A 20,986-nucleotide genomic window follows, 5' to 3' on the forward strand; every position below is an offset into this window, starting at 1 on the left:
TCTCCTGGAACCTCCTGCCCAACTCCATCCTCCCTTGCTGCACCCTCCCCCATCCCTGGAATGCCCGGCCCCGCCAGGTCCCCTCACTCAACACCTGTAAATCGCATCTGAAAGCCCCCACTCTTCAGGAACGCCCACTGCCATCTGCAGAGTTCCACAGAGGGTCAGACAGAGCCTGTGCAGTTTGCAGAAGTGGAGAGGCCCTCCACTTTTGAAGCCGAGCCATGTGTCTCCCCCCATTTCTGCCACGAGAAGAGAGGTCCGCTGGCTAGCTTTCAAAGCAAGACTCGAATTTAAAAGTTTGTCTACACACGACGCTTATACCAGAATGTCGCCTCCTAACTTGAAGCGCGATCCGGGTTTCGAACCTCTGTTGCTCTGCGTGGTCTTGCTTCAAAGACCAACACATTGCCCCTGTGCTATCCTCCTTTCCTATAAATCATTGGTGCGCCCCCTTCATTCCTCTTCCAGCCTTGAGCTGCTTAAGCCCAGGTACAATCTTAAGCGCACGCGGGGGGATCTAGCTTCTGCGTCACTGCGCCCACCCTGCGGAACGCCCTCCCCGGCCACATCAGAAACGGAACATCGCACCTTGCCTTCAGAAAACCTACCTATTTAACATCTATGCATAATCTGCTCACTGTATTGTCCGTATTTACCTACGTATTCTGTACCAGCGCCATGATACCCCTGGGTTTGGGCGCTACATAAATGCAAAGAAATACAAATCAAAGGAATAATGTCCAGGAGTTTCGCCTCAGCCCCCCTCCTCGGCTGTACCCAGGCACTAGGACTTCCTGTTCTTCCTCATAAAGGGCTCTGCAACCTTTGGTTCACCAAATGTTTTGGACTACAGGTCCCATCAGCCCAGACCTGATTAGTAAATGATGGCGGATCATGGGAGTCACTGCACCAAACATCTGGAGAACAGCCAGGCACAGGCCCCTCTTCTGCACGTTTGCCTTCTTTGCTGGGCTGGGGGTCTCTAGCACTGAAATTCCCCAAATCTCTTTGCCCTGGGGGAGCTACACTCAACGAAATTAGACCAAACAAAATATCTTTGAAAAACATGCATGTTTAATCCTTATGGAAGTGCACGCGCGGTCTAGCCTTTGCTTTCCTGTGTGCACCGATTGGTTGAATATGCCTGGTATTAATGATGGAAACAGACCCCTGAAACAGACCCATGCCGGGGTGCTGCAGAGGAGCCCATCTTGTTATTTTCTCTGCATAATATTCATTGTGGTCTTGGTTTACTACTATACATGCAGGACTTCAACTCCCAGAATGCAAATAAAAGCACAGGACTAGATTGACTGCACCTGAGTGATACGGGTCTAATAGAAAACTATGAAGGAAATAATTTCCATTGAGCAGGCTGCCCACAATGTGGAAAATGTGCCTTTTTTTAAACGCATTGCACCATTTCTGAAGTACAGCTAAAACGGTGCAAAATATAGTATTGTACCCATCGCCCAGTTATTATAATTAGCCTGACCGACAAATCCATATTGTATACCTCGGTATACCGGAATACCTACTGAAGAAGTTACAACGGATCCAAAACACAGCAGCCAGACTACTCCTCAAACTATCCAGAAGAGACCACATCACCCCGGCCCTAAAAACACTACACTGGCTCCCAGTAAAACAGCGTATCATCTTCAAAACAATGTGCATAACGCACAGGGCAATCAGCGGACAAGGAGCAGAATTCCTACAAAAAAAAATAACAATCTACAAGCCAACGAGACCGCTCAGATCAACCAACGAAATCCGATTGGAACAAAAACCTTACATCAAGAAGAAACTCGGAGGCACCGCTTTCTACCACTTAGCCGCGAAAACCTGGAACAACATCCCAAAAGTAATAAGGAACACCAAAGATCACCTTAAATTCAGAAAATTACTAAAAACCTACCTCTTCCAACACCAGAGACTAAAACCGAAACAACAATAAGACAAACGACTCAAAAAAAGGACATTGACAAACCCCTAGAACGACAGAAGTACTCCGAGCACCAGTAGGGCTGACGCTGGACACAGGGGTCCACCCGCGAGACCCAGGGAGACGGAGGCAACAACTCCAGCCAACCCTTACCATCCCCCACCGCCTGTACAGCCACAACTAGGTACCACAGGTCTGTGGAACGGACGAGATACCACCAATCACCCCACAATCGGAAGTATGGACACTAGCAGCTGCGCTAATCATGTAAGGGGGGGGGGGTGAGGAGCATGCAAAGTTATTAAGGGAGCGGGCGGAGGGGACAGCTAAATCCTCAAACGGCCTCGAAAGCAAAAACTGGCACATACCTCCTGAGGCACAGGGCGTACAAGCATCCCGCCGTGTAAGATTACACGAGCCCAACTGGCTCAATCCAGGATAGAGATACCAACTAACCAATACCACTAACAATTTCCTTCTCTGCATACACCTCTCAAACTCCATATCAAACACAACCACAAACCTCTAGCGTAGCAAACCGCAAGAACTTCACTACACTGCAACAACAAAACAAAACACACATAGACCCGCACATCAGCACACGACGACTACCGGCCGCATACACCCCAGGCCCAGCCGACGGAACCACCGGGCTGAAGCTGCCAACAGCACATCACTGCAATCTTGCACTTTTCCAGCCTCCACCCACTAACCCACCCCTCCCTCCCTCTTTCAGACCCGCCAGGGGACCACTCCAGTGTTGATAGTGCGCGGTACAAATGACCTTTAACATTAACATATTTACACAGCGTGCTTCAGTCCGACCACACAGGCGGGGATGGAGGGGAGGGGTTTTGGGGACATGGTCCTGTCCCACCATCTTCAAAACCCAAAATGTATGTAGCAATGATCGATAGGAGCAGGGGAGCCGACTTATGAATTTCCCGGGGGGTGGGGGCCCAAATACAGGAAGTGACATCACTGGCAGTTATATGACCGCAAATTTACATGTAATCGCCAACTTGGTGCAACGGCGCGCGGGGGGGCGGGTGTTGGCACGCGCAGAACAGTGGAAACATTGGCTAGCATGCACTGCATATACTAAAGTCAAGAAAGAAGGAGATTTAAGCCTTCGAGTTGCATTCCAGTAAGACATCACTGCCCCTACTCCACTGCTCTATAATCGTCCAGCAACACAACTAGGATGGGGGAATGAAATGCTTGCTAAACAGAATGCACAGCTGCAAGGTGGAGTACCACCACCACCACCCAAAATAAAGTTCCCAATTCAAGGGAAACGAGAAGTAAAGACGTTTCCTGATTAAAAACTACCAAGCAAGACGTGTGTGGTGCCATAGTTCAGTAAAACATCAACAATTCAAACTTAAAATAGTGCTGCTGTAGATTGGCCAGCCACAAGTGAAATTTGCTAAGATGTTACCTCTCGGTAGCCAGATAGAGTTAGGGATGTAGCTTAATCTTAAACCTTTCAGTGGACACATCAGATGTGCTGCTGAAGTATAATGCAATCCTGGCTGAAGTATAATGCAATCAAGTGTGGTTTCAGACTTGGGGGGGTGAGGGAGAGAGAGAGTGTTAGCTGCTTTTAACATTGTAGTTTACCAGAAATTCTGGTAAAGTAGTGTACAATGTTAAAAAAGCAGTTAACCCAGGCTCACCCTGCACCCAGGTGATGTTTGGGACTGATGGAAGCACTTGCGTCTAAATGTTGTAGCCATGGTTGTCTCCATGTTTTAAAAACTCCCACTTTCTGGGTTTTCAACATTCATTTGAAACACCCCTTATTCAAAAAATGAAGGAGTCAGTAAAAAAGCCAAATGCCGAAAAGCATATTTCGCACAAGTAGTAAGACCCAAAGGGTAAGAGCGACTGTATAGCAGACCATGCCAATGTAGGATACTCCAGGATTACCTTCAGTCAAAATTCACCCACTGCAATGTTCCTAAATTCAGATTGCAGAGTAGTGTCCGACTGAACCTCAATCAGCTCTTCCTGGGCATCAAATGGAAGATGTACCACCTCCTCTGGCAGAAAAGCCTTCATCACCCAGTCATTAATGCCAGCATTTACTTCAGGGAAGTATTCATCAAAGCTGGACCTTAATGTTGCTAGGTGGCTTGCCCAGCTCCAACTGTTCTTTTGCAAAGGTCTAGCTTCCTCTTGAAGGCAAATACTTTTTATTCATTCTTTCCTCTGTGTTCCCATGCCCCCAAAGGTGGGATTGGGAGTTTCTGGGGTGGTGAGTTCTAGTGGTCTTAGTTTCCTTTATAAAATACACAAATCACATAGTATGTCAACCAGACAATGCATCATTGTGTACAGCTTAAAGGGGGCCACCTGACCCAAAGCAGCACACTAGGAGATGTATTTTGGAACAATCAACATTGTAAACACACCTCTAGTTTAGATTGTAAAGAGTGCTTGTGCTGCAATTACAAGCACCCAGTTAATAAAGACCAGACTTAAAACACTTGATCAGCATTCAGTGAGTAAAATAACCTTACAAAAATAAAATGCAGCTTTGCATAAAATTACAGAGAATTTTGGGATTATCAGGCACTGGCAAGTGGGCTCTGCTGTTGCTGTGGGAGAAGTGAGACTTGCAATGGCGACAAATTTAAGGTTAATAGCTGCCGTTTATCACAAGATGGCAGGCCAGCATAGATCTTAACCACTGAATGCCCACTGAACAGCTGTAAACCCTTCTATGTCAGCAAGAGGCTGATGTTGAGGAACCAGTGATAGAAAGCAATGAGGTAATTATACTGTACCATATCCTGTGGGAGGTGATGCCCCCCAAGACTCTGTGAAGGCCCCTTGTGTCAAAAGGTTGAAAAGTCCTGCCGTCTCAGTCCCCACAGTCCTAACTTCTCCCCCGCTTAGAGTGGAAGCAGTCTGCGGCACACAGCTTGTAATGCAAATCGCACATTTTAAGAGTCAGGACAAAAAACAAAGAACTGAATACATTGCTGAGGTAAATGAGTTCTGACTGACAACACTGGTAATACCGTATAGAGCCACATTATTGCACCGCCCAACTATGAGTTTGAGGGCAAAGGTGGAGGAAAATCCTCCAGCAAGAAGCTGGAGGTATTTCCTCCACCATACCGCCCAAAATAGAACAGTTTGGGATATTACCACCAGCAAAATTACTACCAGCAGTAATACCGCTGAAATCCACCATGGAGTCCTATGGACTCCAATTAATGGGGACTAACACTGCCTACCACCACTTGTAATCCGGCAGTAATACCGCCAGACCAAGTGGCAGTAATGGTAGTACAGTTTGGTGGTATCTCGGCAGATTTACAGGCCACACAGAGACAGCACCCCTCTCCATGTTGTCTTTTATTGTAAAGTGGATTACCAGGTTTCAGACCTGTAAAATACCCCTGTCTCCTCAGGTGACTCAGACTCCCACCATTCCATCCTACATAAACTGGATGCCCCCAGGCTGTTCTTCTAGTCTACTTTTATTCTACCCATGTAGATCCAGGAACGTCATACTCCTGTTACTTTCATGGATTATTTTACTTTCTGTTCCTTAAAGCCAGGGGTCTTAAACATGTGGCTCTCCAGATGTTTTGGACTACGACTCCTATGATCCATCACCATTGACTATGCTGGCTGGGGCTGATGAGCATTGTAGTCCAACACATCTGCAGAGCTAAAGGTTGCAGAACCTGGCGTCCAAGCAGAGGCCTGGAACTCCATACTGCCACAAGCACCTTATCATTTGGCTCTGGCTCTGAAATAGAGACTTTATGCCGGCCCTTTACCCACAAACACTGGTTGTTAATATTATACCTTGGAGCTGCATGCGTTAATAGTACTAGTGCAAGAAGCGTTAAGGACGGGCAGTAAAAAGACTTCTGTGGGTCTTATGCATCCTGTGAGTTCACAGGGTTTGGTTGACCAGGGAATAGCACAGGAGGGACAGGATGGCAGGTTAGCTGCTGGCAACCTTTCAGGTGGCAACCGTAAACCCATGAAGAGGGAGCGGAGATGTGCAGTGCTTCTTTGCCCCCCTGATTCTCTGATTTGTCAGAGCTACATTTTCAAAGCCTCTCTCTGAATGGAGCATGAGTGCATTCATCTCTCAGTTGACTCACACAGATATTATTCTGTCTGCGTCTTTCATTTGTTATAAAACAGCACCCAAGGTTGGTGGCTCTCAGGGGGTAGGAAGCCTGGGACGCACCAAGGACAATGAACTGGCAGCCAGGGGGTTTTAGCAATGCGCTACTTTTGTAAACAAAATGAACCCCCAAAAAATCTTTTTTTTGTGACTGCACCAGTAAATTATCAAGAATCGATGACTGGGAGAGAGGCTGCAGGAGAGTGATTCCCCCTCATTTGTATGGTACAGTAGCACAGATAGGAGAAAGAGGATGGTTGGCTCTCGACTTACATCTACCTGTTCAGTAGCACACCTGGGAGTGGGGAGTTGAACTGGCTTTGGGGTCCCCGTTTCTCTGTGATAGCATACTCTTGAGGGCATACTTTTTTAATGAACATTTAATTGCAACTGCATGTGTATACCAAGTGCTTAATTTGTAAAACAGTAGGTGTCTGTGCCCAAATATGCTCTAGCACTTCTGTGACACTTGGGCAGTTCCACACCACTGCTGCCACCCAGGGTCGGACTGGGACAAGAAATAGGCCCGGTCACACACAAACAAGTGGCCCACCCCTCGCCTCACGACACTTGACCTCTGATGATATCACCGGAAGTGATGTCATTTGACCCCACACCAAAGTGACATCCCGGGAAGCAATGAAACACTTGACAAAATAGGAAGTGGCATCAAATAGCATTGTTCCTAAGTAAACTAAACTACGAAAAATATGGTTATGATTTCACTAAGGTAATATACATTTCACACGAGAATGGATCACCATACGTATCATTAATATCTTTGTGTATAGATCCATATTGTCAAAATACTGTGACTCCAAGCAGACGTCCAAGGCCACATGATAATATGGTATTATATAGCACTTACCCTTAAGCTCTTTTTTATAGAACAAATATGCATACAATATCACCCAGCCTGTGTTGGTACTCCTATCGACCCAAGAAGGATGAAAGGTTTTTGAAGAATAAAAAATGAAAAAATAAATGTGAAAAAAAATGATTTTTCCCCCCCAATAAATTTCAAACCTGCCCAAGCATGGCCTGAAACCGGCCCTTACTCCCCAGGGACGATTTCGGCCCGGCCAGGGGCCAATCCGACCCTTCTGCCACCACCCATAGTGCGACAGAGTCCAGGACTTTGTGAGGTCTCAGGCTCCATTAGGTGTCTATTCATGAAGACAAAAAAAAGCGCACACATTCTTTTGCCAGGTTGACCATCATCGCGGCAAAAGGTGTGTACTTTTTCTTTTGTCTTTATAAATAGGCTCCTAATGGAGCCCGAGACCTCACAAAGGCCCGGCCCCTGTCGCACTGAGCATGTGTGGCAGGGGCCGTGGATCGGGCGGCTGCTCGTTAATGAAGCAACAACCCGACCCTTTGGTCATTTAACCTCTTTTTTTTTTCCAACTGTGGATGCGCCCTTCCCCCCCCCCCCCGGGCATGAGGATGCGGCCCACCAGAGGGGTGCACGCCACAGTTTGAATACCGCTGCGCCTAAACCCTCCCCTCCAGGACCATACACCAATATGAGTCCTAGAGGGGAGGGCTTAATCGCACATTTTCGCGATTATACCCGGCCGCAGAGAAGTGCTGCAGTATCGGTGGAAAGGGCCTTCCATGCTGCATCACTTCTCTCCGGTCGGGGGGGTGGGGGGAGCTCAACCCCGACTTGATTTTGCCGGAGCCCCCGTACTCGGCGCCCCTGGATAGGACAGTAGTATTTTAAATTGAATTCTGCAGGCATTGAATGCCAGGCGAAGTTTGAAGTTGTTTCCCTGATGCTCAATGCCAGCTTGATTATAAGAAACCAATTTGGTGGTCACTGATTGTCAGCTGACTCTGAAAATTAAATTTATGGTGGCTGAATACCAGCTGGAAAAAAATAGCTGGAGTACCGTGTTAGCCAGACACAACGGATCATTACGAGTTCAGTGGTACCTCGGCGGTAAATCTGCCGAGATACCACCGACTGTAATACCGTTACTGCCACTTGATCCAGCGGTAGCGCCGGATTACAAGTTGTGGTGGCGGTGTTAGTACCCATTAAATTGGAGTCCAAAAGACTCCATGGGGGATTTTGGCAGAATAACTGCAGCAGTAATTCTGCAGAAATGTGGCAGAAAGGTGGTGGTTTTACCTCCAGCTCATAGCTAGAGGTGAAGCCAGAGGCGTTGCTAGGGGGGGCTCAGAGGGCTATAGCCCCAGGTCTTTTGGTTGCAGACCTGTATAGAATCTCAGGGTCTCCAGCCAAAAGGCTAGCCAGCCCAGAGTCCCGCCAATCCCGACATTAGTGTAGCCCCGGATCTTTTCCAGACCTAGCAACACCCCTGGGTGAAGCCTCCAACTTATCGCCAAACTCATATTTGGGCGGTGACGTGATGCGGCGGTAGCGGTATTACAGCCACATTTTCACTGCACCGCCCAACTCATAATGAGGCCCAGAGAGTCAGCCTGTTATTTAAATAACCTAAAATAAATGCTAGAGAAAAGCTACTCTTATCGGGCTAATGTTGAAGGGCACATTGGTCCCTTCCCAAGGCAGCTGAGTGGGGGAAGGAGGCGGCTTGCTACAGACAGGAGTGTTGCACTCAGGACTCAGCTGCCTTCTGGGAAGTCGCCCTTCCCTTCACACTCCGTGTAATGCTCTTGAAATGAATGGGTCAATCAGGATCGGATTGGAGTCGCATATCCTGTTCACACACCATAAAATGCAGGCTCGTTTCCTCCTTTCCTACCTTCAGCTAACACGTGTGCTCCTCACACTGCTTCGCATGTGCCCACAGGGCTCTTCCGTACACACAACGCACCTCCTTTCAGTTGCACTATATCCCAATCAGGAAGGGACCCCCCCCTGGATTCATGCATGCAAACAGGGGTTGGGGGGGTTCGTTGCAAGACCCTGTACTGTTATTGCTTTTCTCACCAGAAGATGCAGCAGACATAAGGATCCTCTTAGCAGGAGTTTGGAAAAATAAAAATATTTCCGGTTCCTAAACGGTTGTGGGAATCAAAGATCAAAGCACTACAAGCCAACAACAGAGAGTGATTCCATGTGCAAGTAAGCACCTCGACTGCCAGAAGAACACTGGATATGTGGGTTGTGGTCGGAACAAATTGCCCTTTGGTACTCCCAATTTGACAACGAGGGAAACTAAGCCCTTTGTCCATAAAGTGACTTGCCACAAATCACACGATTTATTCAAAGGGGTGAAAACCAAGATTTCAACCCAGGTCTCCCGGAAGCAGGTAGTCGGTAGGCCATTAACCCAATCTTACCCCTCCACCCCCACACAGAACGGGCTCAAGGGGTGATCCAGTGGTGCTGGTCATACGGAGGTGCCCCACAGCTCATGACGCTACATTGTGTGAGATGGCTGCGCCCTTTACATGACACTGTCAGTCAATTACCTTATATTAGTGAGTGAAAGAGGCACGACGTGATTCTGGAATAGGGGCTGCCCCCCCCCCCCCCCCGCGCCCGCGCCTCTGTCACTCACTAACACAAAGTCACTGACTGACAAAGGGCGCCTCCAGCTCACACAGTGTCGTGTCATCACATTGTGTGAGCTGGCGGTGCCGCACAGGGCGCTAGTAGACCTGGGGCCAGCACTGCCCCCACCCGCACTACTGTCTCAGCCATCTGCACCCACCTCCCCCCACACTCCTTTTTCAGGAGATGTCACGCCAGGTTCCAGGCAGAGGCACGAGCAGCGCCAATGCAAACAGGACAGCGACACTCGACCAGAAAATAGTTTCAGTGCAGTAAATAGTGACTTAGCGCGCCAAACCGCGCGTGAAATCCCGTGTGTCGATTCATGGAATCGACTGTGCAGGACTTTTTCGTACTTTGCGGGGACTTCGCGCAGGCTTGGCACGTCTCCGAGCGCAGTAGGGAGAGACACCTCGCAGAGCTTGGGGGTCGTCAGCTCATAGACCAGAGTGGGGGGCGGAACATGCAGAATGAGGAAGAACCAGAAAAAGATAAAATCGTATTCAGGGACCTGACCACGTAACCTCACATCGGGGAAATGACCACTCAAAGCTCTCGATGGAACCGCCACCCGAAGGCAGGGGTACAGACACTTGCGCACAGGAATCACTGCGCAGAGGTAAGATTGCTTGTTGGATTTAGAAGGACGTGCACGGTCGGGGTTATGACAGTAGTTTGGGGTGAGCGTAAGCACTGTAGCGGGGTGCAGGCACGGTTCGCACGCAAATTTACTAGGAAATTATCACTTTTACGTTATATGGTACGCATGATGTGGGGGTGCTGGGTATAGTTACGAGGGACCCTATGCAGTGTTGCTGTGGTGCCGGCTTGGTTGCGGGGACCCCATGCAGGATTACAGGGGTGCATGAGTTTGTGCCTGAGAACCACGCACAGGTTGGTATTAGTGGCTGTGCTTTGCAGGGGAGGGGAGGCATGTCGCAACGGTCTGGCCATGACTTGCGTATAGGCTTACTTTGCGTGAACAATTCCACGAATATGTGGGGTGTGCAGAAAAACGTATGGCAGGCTTGTGCAGAGTAGTTCTTGGCGCGCGGCCTTTGCAGGAACTATGCGCACGTTTCCATGAATCAGAGTGCGAGCGTGTGCGCACGCACGCAAATGACCAAAAGAGCAATTATCATGAAACACACCAAGCAGCATCGAAGAGGAGCCAGTAAGACAGCTCGGCGGATTTTGTACCAAACGTGATATGTATATTTCACCTTCAGTGGGGGTTGGAGACGGGACAGCTCGGATAGAAACCCAGTGCCCTATATGTTTATTTCCCTTACTTTTGGATAATAGTGGCAGGGCCTGATTCATGGAATTTTTTGCGCGGTACAAAGTGACTTTGCACTGCCAAAAAACACTTTGATTCACAGCGCGGTGCAAAGCATATTTTTACGGCCCAAAATCACTTTGCACTGCAAAAGTACTCTTTTGCACCGCCCATTCAGCGTGTGCAAAGACACTTTGCACTGCGCTAAAAATTCCATGAATTAGGCCCTTGGAGCGCTATGAAGCCGCCCGCAAGCACTCTGCATAGAAATGGTCGTAATGAAATGCTGAGTGAAACACAAGTAAACATCCCGAGCGGCTGGCTCTGGTTTACTGCTCAATCCGAGAGAAGCGTCTCGCTATTTGAGTAGCTAACACCGAGGTCTCGTGACCTTTAAGCATGTTATTTACTTCACGCGGGAGAGCTCTAAAGAGGGTGAAGCACGAGATTTTTTTTATCACATATATCTCTGCGGCAGGCGCTCAACTCGCCGATCTATGACAGCCATGTGCGGGGGATATCCGGCCAAGGAATGGGCACTCATGGGGTGAGCACATTGAAAATATAGGTCTTCTGGCCCCCAAAACCGAGGCTAGGCCTGTACCGCCCCCCCCTCCCTCCCCGACCCCCAGCACAGGATAGAGGCACGATTCCACCAGAGCTTCAACTCAACAGATTGCAAAGAGGACGTCGGAGAACCAGCAACCGCACAACAATGTCTTCGTGAACCCCACGTCACCAAAAATACAAACATCCACTTTTCCAATAACGGGGTAACAGGCGCAAGCCATGAGCAGTGGAAGAACTTTGCTGAAAATGTTGGGGGTGGGGTAAAGGGGCACCCTGTCCAATTATGATCATGCCCGTAACTGGACAGTTGCCCCTTTGCCCCACCCCCAACATTGTACCCAAAATTTTACCACGAAAGTTGGAGGTGATAAACACCCTTGGCCCGCCCCCCAAAATTACACCCATTGCCATGACCCCCCAGCCTCCACAACACATTGCTGAATTGTTTCAAGGACTTGTAAGAATGTAACTATGTAACTGTATTCTCCCATGTTCCCTCCCTCCTTGAAGCGCTTTGAAACACATTGTGTATAGGCGCTATACAAATATACAAATAAACAATCAATTCAATTCAAATAGCGTGCTGTTAACCCTTCACGGACAGCCAGGGGCTTTGATTCCACAACACAGAGCACAGAAAATAGTGTGGGGGCCTCTGTCTTTGAGGGTTTTGAGGGGAATTGGCACTTATTTAGGTAATGCACTTTTGGAAGGTGAACGCCCTCCTGTTCGAACCCATATCGATATCCCCCGGGCAAGAGCGATTCAGCAGACCTCCATGTTAAGGACCCCCCTCACGCAGCAGGGAGTCCTTTCACCCCTAGATTCACGACCCCTTCAAATGAAGCAGAACTGACGGCTCTTTTCATATGGGTATAAGAAAGGCCATGGCTTTGAAGAAGTGAAGGCACAACAGTTTGTGGGGGGAGGCACCCGATTCCCCGGAGTCTAATTCCAGCGTGAAATCAACCCGTGTGATCTTGTGCATGGCGCCATTAGCCTGCGTTTCCTTATCTGCTAACACGGGAGAGGTTGGAAACTAGCGAGGCTCGCTCGAAGGAAACCTGTTCTATTGGTCTTTATGCAGTAGCTCCGGTCCAACTGCTTCCCGTTGCGGTCTGCAAAGGGCGAGCGGGCACAACGTCGCTTGGGGAAGCTTTTGTGTGCCTCGCTTGATGTGGCAATCCTGCATTAACTGCAGGACAGACCCATCCGCCTTTTCCCCCAGACCAGTTCGGCAGGGAAAACAAGATACTACGACGCCAGGGGAAGACACTTAAATGAAACCCCTGGCAACAAATGGACAGTGTAGCCCACCGACCTGAGTGTTGCCGGGACAGAGTACACACAGCTACCCACACTGCAATGCCGAGAACGTAAGGCTCAATGCGATCTGCCCAGGATCACACAATTCTGACAGCTTCGAAGCCACAGTTAGTGTTTAGGACTCCCTGGTGCCAGTTCTGCACCAGATCCTACACACGCCGCTTCTCTGGCTAATATTGGGGTACAGCCCGCTCCAGTTAGCCTCTACTGCTAGTGTTCCAATGAAAGGGCTCTTGTTTTGAGACCGTTGTGTAGAAGAACGCCGCCAGGTATGACTGCCTGTTTGCATATAAAGCAACCCTCGCGTCTAAGCACTCTCGTGTAAAGACTACTCTATAACCAAGATCACGCTGGAATCACGAGTCACGGCGTGCACGAACAGAGAAGAGGTGTGCTCTGATAAGGTAGGCAGCTGAAGCCTCACTGACTGGCACTCACTCTGGAACGAGGGTCACTCGCTGCCAACACGCATGGCCCCCAGAAGGTGTTGATGGTGTCTCAGGCGCCATGTTTTGGTCCATAGCCCTGCGGTCCCACACGCATGGGTCAGAGGCACCCCCTCTGAAACGGGCCCTTCCACTTCAGAAATGTTCCTTTTTGCCACCCCCCCCCTTTCAGACCCCCCGAAAAACAGTGAACTTCTATTTTTCAGAGCTGAAGGATGGCAAGGCAAGTTTCTAAGAGAATACAAATATTTAGTCGGCATATAGCGCCCAGTACAACCTGGATTGTGTCTCGGCGCTTAAGTAACAGGTGCTATTTACCTAACTCAGCGGTATGCCCTTTGCGGCCCTCTGGAGGATGAAAGGCATCAGTGGCGCCGGGATCCAGACTGGCAGACCCCCGGGCGGGCGCTCGCACTCCGGAGCTACCATAAAAGAAGGAAGAATTAAGAGACCTCAAGGCGCTTTTCGAGCTTGAAGTGGTACGTAAACTCGGAAGCGGCAGGCGTTGTGGGGTCTCTTTGAAAGAGTTGAAAGAGTTGGGCAGTGTGGATGCTTAGAAGGGTCCCCGTTCCAGGGGTGTTCATTTCTTGGGTCAGTGCAGACCACCCCCAAAGCTGCTTCTTTCGTGGGACATTCGAGGGTCCTCCTCAAAGTAAATTTCAGCGTCTCCCCACGAGGTCATTCCTCGATCCCTCGTGGTGCAAATTCTCTGGGTCTCCTGGTGCTTTTTGCTGGAAGAAGCGGACTGGCCTCCCGGGACCCCGATACGGGGGGGGGCGCCTCTAGTGAGGATGGAGGGACATCCGAATAATGCCCATGACATCAGCATGCAGGAAACAAAAACCGAGATCCTCGTGGGGCGGTGGGGCAGGAGCTGTTGGAGGTGGTTGACAGGATGGTTTATTTGGGAGTGGTCATCAACAACAATCTAAATGACAAAAGCCCCGACATGACATTGAGGAGGAGGAGGAGGAGGTGGAAAAATGATCCGTGCCGGGAGCAGCCTCACACAGAAGGGGGCGTCTCCGTGATATGATATGATATGGCATTTATAGCGCGCCTATACACAAGTCCTGGTTATTACTTTTTATCTGCAAACAGTAGCACAAATCTTGCCATAGGTGCGGAAGCCACGATACATCCGTCGTGGGAAATTTGGCAGCTTTTGGAGGGAATTTTCTGGCGTAAAGTTTTAAAACTGCTGAACTCTCTCCCAGTGACCACCATCAGACATGATATGGTTGGTTATACATAACGCTCTTAATACCCAGAAGTTTCTAAGCAGGACCCCGGGAGAACCTGTGTTCCTCTGTGTCGTCTTGCTTCCAAGGCGAGCACGTTGCCCCTCAGCTATCCTCCCGAGACAAGATATGAGTTGAGACTGCAGACCTCGGCCTCGATAGTTTTATGGAAGTCAATCACTTTCTTTGTTCAGAAAATGTCTCTTGGCGACTTGGTAGCTCCAATGACAATCCCTCAAAGTGAGGCTTGTGCACGTGCTGCTGAAGCACGTCTATCTCGCCGGAAAGCCGGGGAATGTAGAAGTAGACAAATTGATTGCAAACCCTATGAGATCCCCCCAAAAAGCTCCACAATATAGACTGGATTGAAACTGCGGAGCAGAGAGGGCTGGATACAGGTCAATGCTGATCTCGGAGCAAAGGGGCCCGAATCAGGTACCGGCATATCTAGAAAGATTTCCCTCTCAGGCGCATTTAGAAAGGTTTCCCCTCTCCGGCACATCTACAAAGGTTTCCCGCTCCGCTACATCTAGAAAGGTTTCTCTCTCCTTCCCTCTCAGGCACATCTAGAAAAGTTTCCCTCTCTGGCACATCTAAAAAGGTTTCTTTCTCTCCTTCCCTCTCCGGCACATCTAGAAAGGTTTCCCTCTCCAGGACATCGAGAAAGGTTTCCCGCTCCGGGACATCTAGAAAAGATTTCCTCTCTAGCACATCTGGAAAGGTTTCCCTTTCCGGCACATCTAGAAAGGTTTCCCACTCCGCTACATCTAGAAAGGTTTCTCTCTCCTTCCCTCTCAGGCACATCTAGAAAGGTTTCCCTCTCCTTCCCTCTCTGGCACATCTAGAAAGGGTTCCCTCCCCTTCCCTCTCTGGTACATCTAGAAAAGTTTCCCTTTCTGGCACATCTAAAAAGGTTTCTCTCTCTCCTTCCCTCTCCGGCACATCTAGAAAGGTTTCCCTCTCCAGGACATTGAGAAAGGTTTCCGGCTCCGGGACATCTAGAAAAGTTTCCCTCTCTGGCACATCTAGAAAGGTTTCCCTCTCCTTCCCTCTCAGGCACATCTAGAAAGGTTTCCCTCTCCTTCCCTCTCTGGCACATCTAGAAAGGGTTCCCTCTCTGGCACATCTAGAAAGGTTTCCACTCTCCTTCCCTCTCAGGCACATCTAGAAAAGTTTCCCTCTCAGGCACATCTAGAAAGGTTTGCCTCTCCAGCACATCTAGAAAGGTTTCCCTCTCCTTCCCTCTCAGGCACATCTAGAAAGGTTTCCCTCTGTTTCCCTCTCAGGCACATCTAGAAAGGTTTCCCCTCTCAGGCACATCTAGAAAGGTTTACCTCTCAGGCACATCTAGAAAGGTTTGCCTCTCCAACACATCTAGAAAGGTTTCCCTCTCCTTCCCTCGCAGGCACATCTAGAAAGGTTACCCCTCTCCTTCCCTCTCAGGCACATCTAGAAAGGTTTCCCTCTGAGGCACATCTAGAAAGGTTTCCCTCTCCTTCCCTCTCAGGCACATCTAGAAAGGTTTCTCCTCTCCTTCCCTCTCAGGCACATCTAGAAAGGTTTGCCTCTCCGGCACATCTAGAAAGGTTTGCCTCTCCGGCACATCTAGAAAGGTTTGCCTCTCCAGCACATCTAGAAAGGTTTCCCTCTCAGGCACATCTAGAAAGGTTTGCCTCTCCGGCACATCTAGAAAGGTTTGCCTCTCCGGCACATCTAGAAAGGTTTCCCTCTCCTTCCCTCTCAGGCACATCTAGAAAGGTTTCCCTCTGCTTCCCTCTCAGGCACATCTAGAAAGGTTTCCCTCTTAGGCACATCTAGAAAGGTTTGCCTCTCCAGCACATCTAGAAAGGTTTCCCTCTCCTTCCCTCTCAGCCACATCTAGAAAGGTTTCCCTCTGCTTCCCTCTCAGGCACATCTAGAAAGGTTTCCCTCTTAGGCACATCTAGAAAGGTTTGCCTCTCCAGCACATCTAGAAAGGTTTCCCTCTCCTTCCCTCTCAGCCACATCTAGAAAGATTTCCCTCTCCTTCCCTCTCAGGCACATCTAGAAAGGTTTCCCCTCTCCTTCCCTCTCAGGCACATCTAGAAAGGTTTGCCTCTCCGGCACATCTAGAAAGGTTCCCTCTCCGGCACATCTAGAAAGGTTCCCTCTCCGGCACATCTAGAAAGGTTTCCCTCTCCTTCCCTCTCAGGCACATCTAGAAAGGTTTCCCTCTGCTTCCCTCTCAGGCACATCTAGAAAGGTTTCCCTCTTAGGCACATCTAGAAAGGTTTGCCTCTCCAGCACATCTAGAAAGGTTTCCCTCTCCTTCCCTCTCAGCCACATCTAGAAAGGTTTCCCTCTGCTTCCCTCTCAGGCACATCTAGAAAGGTTTCCCTCTTAGGCACATCTAGAAAGGTTTGCCTCTCCAGCACATCTAGAAAGGTTTCCCTCTCCTTCCCTCTCAGCCACATCTAGAAAGATTTCCCTCTCCTTCCCTCTCAGGCACATCTAGAAAGGTTTCCCCTCTCCTTCCCTCTCAGGCACATCTAGAAAGGTTTGCCTCCCCGGCACATCTAGAAAGGTTCCCTCTCCGGCACATCTAGAAAGGTTCCCTCTCCGGCACATCTAGAAAGGTTTGCCTCTCCGGAATGCAGAGGTCTTCTGCTTAGATGCAGATTACACATCATGACAACTAGAGAAGTGGACCTAGCAAGAACATGAATGGACTCGCAGTGCAGGTTCTGTGGGGGAGAAGGGAAGCTCGAAACCTCACCCCACTTACTATCTTCTTGTCAAGTGTTGACCCCCATAAGATCAAGATGGCTAAATGGAGCGGGCTACCCTACACTCAGCCTATCTGCTGAGGAGTGGTGGGAGTGGGTGCTTCTGGGTGAGAGAACGACTGGTTTTGCGAGTGATGAAACTGGGTGACTATCTAAAAGGGATTGATAACTCTGCCTCCGGCTTTGAAAGGGTTAAACTGTGATCACTTTGGGTGGATTTAAAATGTTTTTTTTTAAACTTATTTGTTTTAAGTTGGATGAGTTCCTGTATAATGTTAAAGGTTTTTGTGGTGTTGTAATGCGGTACAATATATTAACCCCAAGGAGGAGTATGCTCCTCCTTTTTGCATAGACTTGCCCAATAGTCTTAAATAAAAAAACTGAGGAGGAAGCAGGGTAGGAGAGGGCTGTGGCAGGTAAAAGCACGGCAGTGTTGCGGCGGCAGGATGGTGGCAGAGGGAGCCTGCCTGTGCCAGCCCTGCCGGGCAAAAGCTTCCGGTCTGCCGCCCGCCCAGGCCCTGCAAAGCAATGCGGTGCTTTCATTCCTAGGGCGGGTTAACACGGCCTCCCAGGCCAGTCCTTCCTGAATTCCCGTATTTGCAGATCTCTCCGCTTGCGCCGGACGCGCATCTCTGCCTTGCCAGTTGCACGGGCTCCTCTAGGCGCAGGGCGCAAAGTGCTCGCAACACACAGAACAAGCGGTACACGCCGGACTGCGCAAAACGACCCGGACAAGCGCGGTAACAAGGAATAATACTGTCAAATAAGGATTTGGGATGTGTTTCCCACCCCCTCGCACAGCAAACTTAGTGTAAAATCGCCATATAAGAACAGTTTATTTTAATAGTGAGCATCAGGTGCACGTCCAAGTGGGCTTGGTGCCAGCAATGGGGCAAAGTTTTCCCTGGCTGGCGCAATAACACAGTGAAAGAATAGTGCTGATGCCGTGAAAATGCCCACTTGCCCCCGTGCAAAGTGTCTGTGCTCTGGCAGGTAAATGTACAAATCATAAAATTGAATTGTCTGTGCAATCGCCTAGGTTCATGTCTGATGGTATACATTGACCGTGTCTCAAGTGGTGCTCCCACCCCCAAAAACTGCCTTTCTGGTGCCAACCGCACCCCGCTGGACTTCTAGGGGTGCTTCCGCGGCAGCCACGCGTGCTTCACACACAAACGACATACATGATAACGCAATACAGAAAGGCGTCGATCGGTGAAGAATTATACTGATAAAAACGGGGTTGAACCTGCGCACCCCTCCCCCGCCCTCCTCTCTAGATGTGATGTGTGAATGTCTCACTACGAGATCAAACGCACACGTGTGGGCCAAGGGGGGGTGGGAGGGGGTGGCAGGGCAGCAACGGGGTAAGAAAATGAAGGGAAACTTGGAGTGATGGGGAGGGGGGTTGGTTAAGATGCCACAAGAGAAAATTAGAAAATAAAATGAAAAGGCGAGGCAGTTTAAGAGGAAGAGAAACAGGGCTGGGGAGGGGGCAGAGTAGGAAAAGACAAATCGGAGAAGGAAGGAAGGAAGGGAGGAAGGAAGGAAGGAAGGAAGGAAGGAAGGAAGGAAGGAAGGAAGGAAGGAAGGAAGGAAGGAAGGAAGGAAGGAAGGAAGGAAGGAAGGAAGGAAGGAAGGAAGGAAGGAAGGAAGGAAGGAAGGAAGGAAGGAAGGAAGGAAGGAAGGAAGGAAGGAAGGAAGGAAGGAAGGAAGGAAGGAAGGAAGGAAGGAAGGAAGGGAGGGAGGGAGGGAGGGAGGGAGGGAGGGAGGGAGGGAGGGAGGGAGGGAGGGAGGGAAGGAAGGAAGGAAGGAAGGAAGGAAGGAAGGAAGGAAGGATATGGGATGAGAAAGGTAGCGAAGGGGCGAGTAAGGAATTTTACAAGTGGGGGACCCAGCGATGCACCCCCGGTTATTAAGCGAGGGAATGCTCCAGAACACATTTGTAATTATAGAAGGGGGCGGGTGGGGGCAACCTCAGATCCAAGACCCCTACTCGTGACCTGACCTCCTGGGTGAGAGTCTTCCACTCAGCTTGTCACTGCTGTGCCACCCAACCCAAACCACCTGGCACAGACCTGGGTCCCGTTCACTCACCATTGCACCATGATGGCAGCCTGGAGCGGGGGGCAGGAGGGATCCGGGACCTGTGCTGTGCGCCGCAGCCTGGAGCGGGGAGAAGGAGGGATCCGGGACCTGCTGTGCGCTGCAGCCCGCAGCCTGCCTCCAGAGCAACTGAGCCAGCATCCCATGGGTCGCCACCAGAGGGACAGGGAGGGAAGGAGGAGGGGTCAGGGGAGGAGGGAGGGAGCCACAACCTGGCACAGGGGGAGCCACCCACTGGAATAGGGAGGAGGAAGGGCCAGACTGCCCTGCACTGGGGGAGGGCGCCTCAGATAGGCCGGCAGGAAATACATAGCCCACTTCAGACTTTTAATGGGGTGGGCGGGGTGCCCCCGCCCCACCTCCGAGCTGGTGCCAGATGGAGGCATTCGTATGCAGGTATGTATCCCGCTGGCAGCGGAGCAGGGGCAGCCCGGGCGAAACGACAAGGAGCGGGAACCTGGACACCAGACTGCCGCTCCTGGCCGCCCTGCGGCGATAAGCGGGTAACACACTGCGCTAGTTGACCTACCCCCACCCCCCCCCCCGCTCCCCGCCTAATGCTTTATAAAAAGCGATTCAAACCAACGTGTGAGTCGCAGCTTCTACGCCCATTCCGCCGCAGGTGCATTGACCCACCGATCTACCCTAGTAGGATCTGTATCTGACACCGGCTTGTTACACACGAGTGTGTGAGCGCCTCAATGGCTCGCCTCAGTCGCCTATAGCCATGGCTTCCATGTTCATGTCCCTTGCTGTGCTCTTTTGTTTGTTGGCTTATTGGGAAATGCCAGCGTCTAAGAGGTCCCCAACAGTGTGCCTTTCCCTGTGTGATATGCCAGCTCACATTCAAAACACAATTCCTAGCACCGATTAATTTGTAGAAGGAAAGTAAAGTTAATAACTGCAGCATCTCACACGCCCCTAAGTTAAAAGCAGATGCTGTGTGCAACTGCACGCTTTTTTCACCACATGAGCAACACAAAGCCGAAGGCCTGTTTCTGAAATCTCAGGTGGCCATATGCTGTGGCTACAGGACTTCCAGCCCTGCCCCCTCTGCTGACAGCCTGGACTGGGCAATGGTAGAGAAGTAGCTGCCAAGTGGCATTCTTTGTCTTTCAACCAGTAGCACTTTGCAGTTGGAGATGTGTGGGTCCAACCTTATGGGAAAAGCAAAACTACAAGCCCCAGAAAGCAAAGTGCTGTCTACTGAAAAGCCACGGCTGGGACTTGTAGTTTTGCATGTCCAGCAACCTTGCTGGACATGCAAAACTACAAGTCCCAGAATGCAAAGTGTTGTCTGCAGAAATCCACTCCTCTGTGGCATTTACACGGGACCATTCAGCATTCCTAAAAGCCTGGTTGGAATTTAGTCTTCACTCTGCCGGTCTTCAAGCTGCCCTGTGTCAGGTTATCCCTCTATCCTTTTCAGTTGAGTATACGCTCCATTGCTTGCTGGGAAATCTCACAATAACACTCACCATATATTGCAAAGTAAGCTGCGCCACCGGATACACCGAGAGTATTACTCCCCTAATACCAACACATTTATGCAGCAAGTGCGCTAATCTACTGAGCTACAGTCTATCTCTCCGGAGTGCGGAGCCGAGACCAGCAGGGTGCACACACAGGGCTGCAGCAGATGTTTTAGTGCACTGG

The 20,986-nt window shown here is 50.0% G+C and overlaps 1 protein-coding gene across 2 annotated transcripts in view; it reads right to left on the minus strand.

The window, feature by feature from the left end:
• Positions 1 to 19,589, minus strand: part of B3GNT7 (UDP-GlcNAc:betaGal beta-1,3-N-acetylglucosaminyltransferase 7) — an 80,733-nt gene extending 61,144 nt beyond the window's left edge. For both annotated transcript variants that reach the window (XR_011275977.1, XM_069617559.1), the window contains exon 1: positions 19,322 to 19,589. Coding sequence is in view for 1 of the 2 variants with exons in the window: in XM_069617559.1 (XP_069473660.1) it covers positions 19,322 to 19,476 (155 nt within the window). In the remaining variant the exon portion in view is untranslated. The remainder of the gene's footprint in view (positions 1 to 19,321) is intronic.
• Between the last annotated feature and the right edge of the window lie 1,397 nt (positions 19,590 to 20,986).

This window comes from Ambystoma mexicanum, chromosome 10, assembly GCF_040938575.1.
Source record: "Ambystoma mexicanum isolate Mex_15411 chromosome 10, UKY_AmexF1_1, whole genome shotgun sequence".
Taxonomy (NCBI): Eukaryota; Metazoa; Chordata; class Amphibia; order Caudata; family Ambystomatidae; genus Ambystoma; species Ambystoma mexicanum.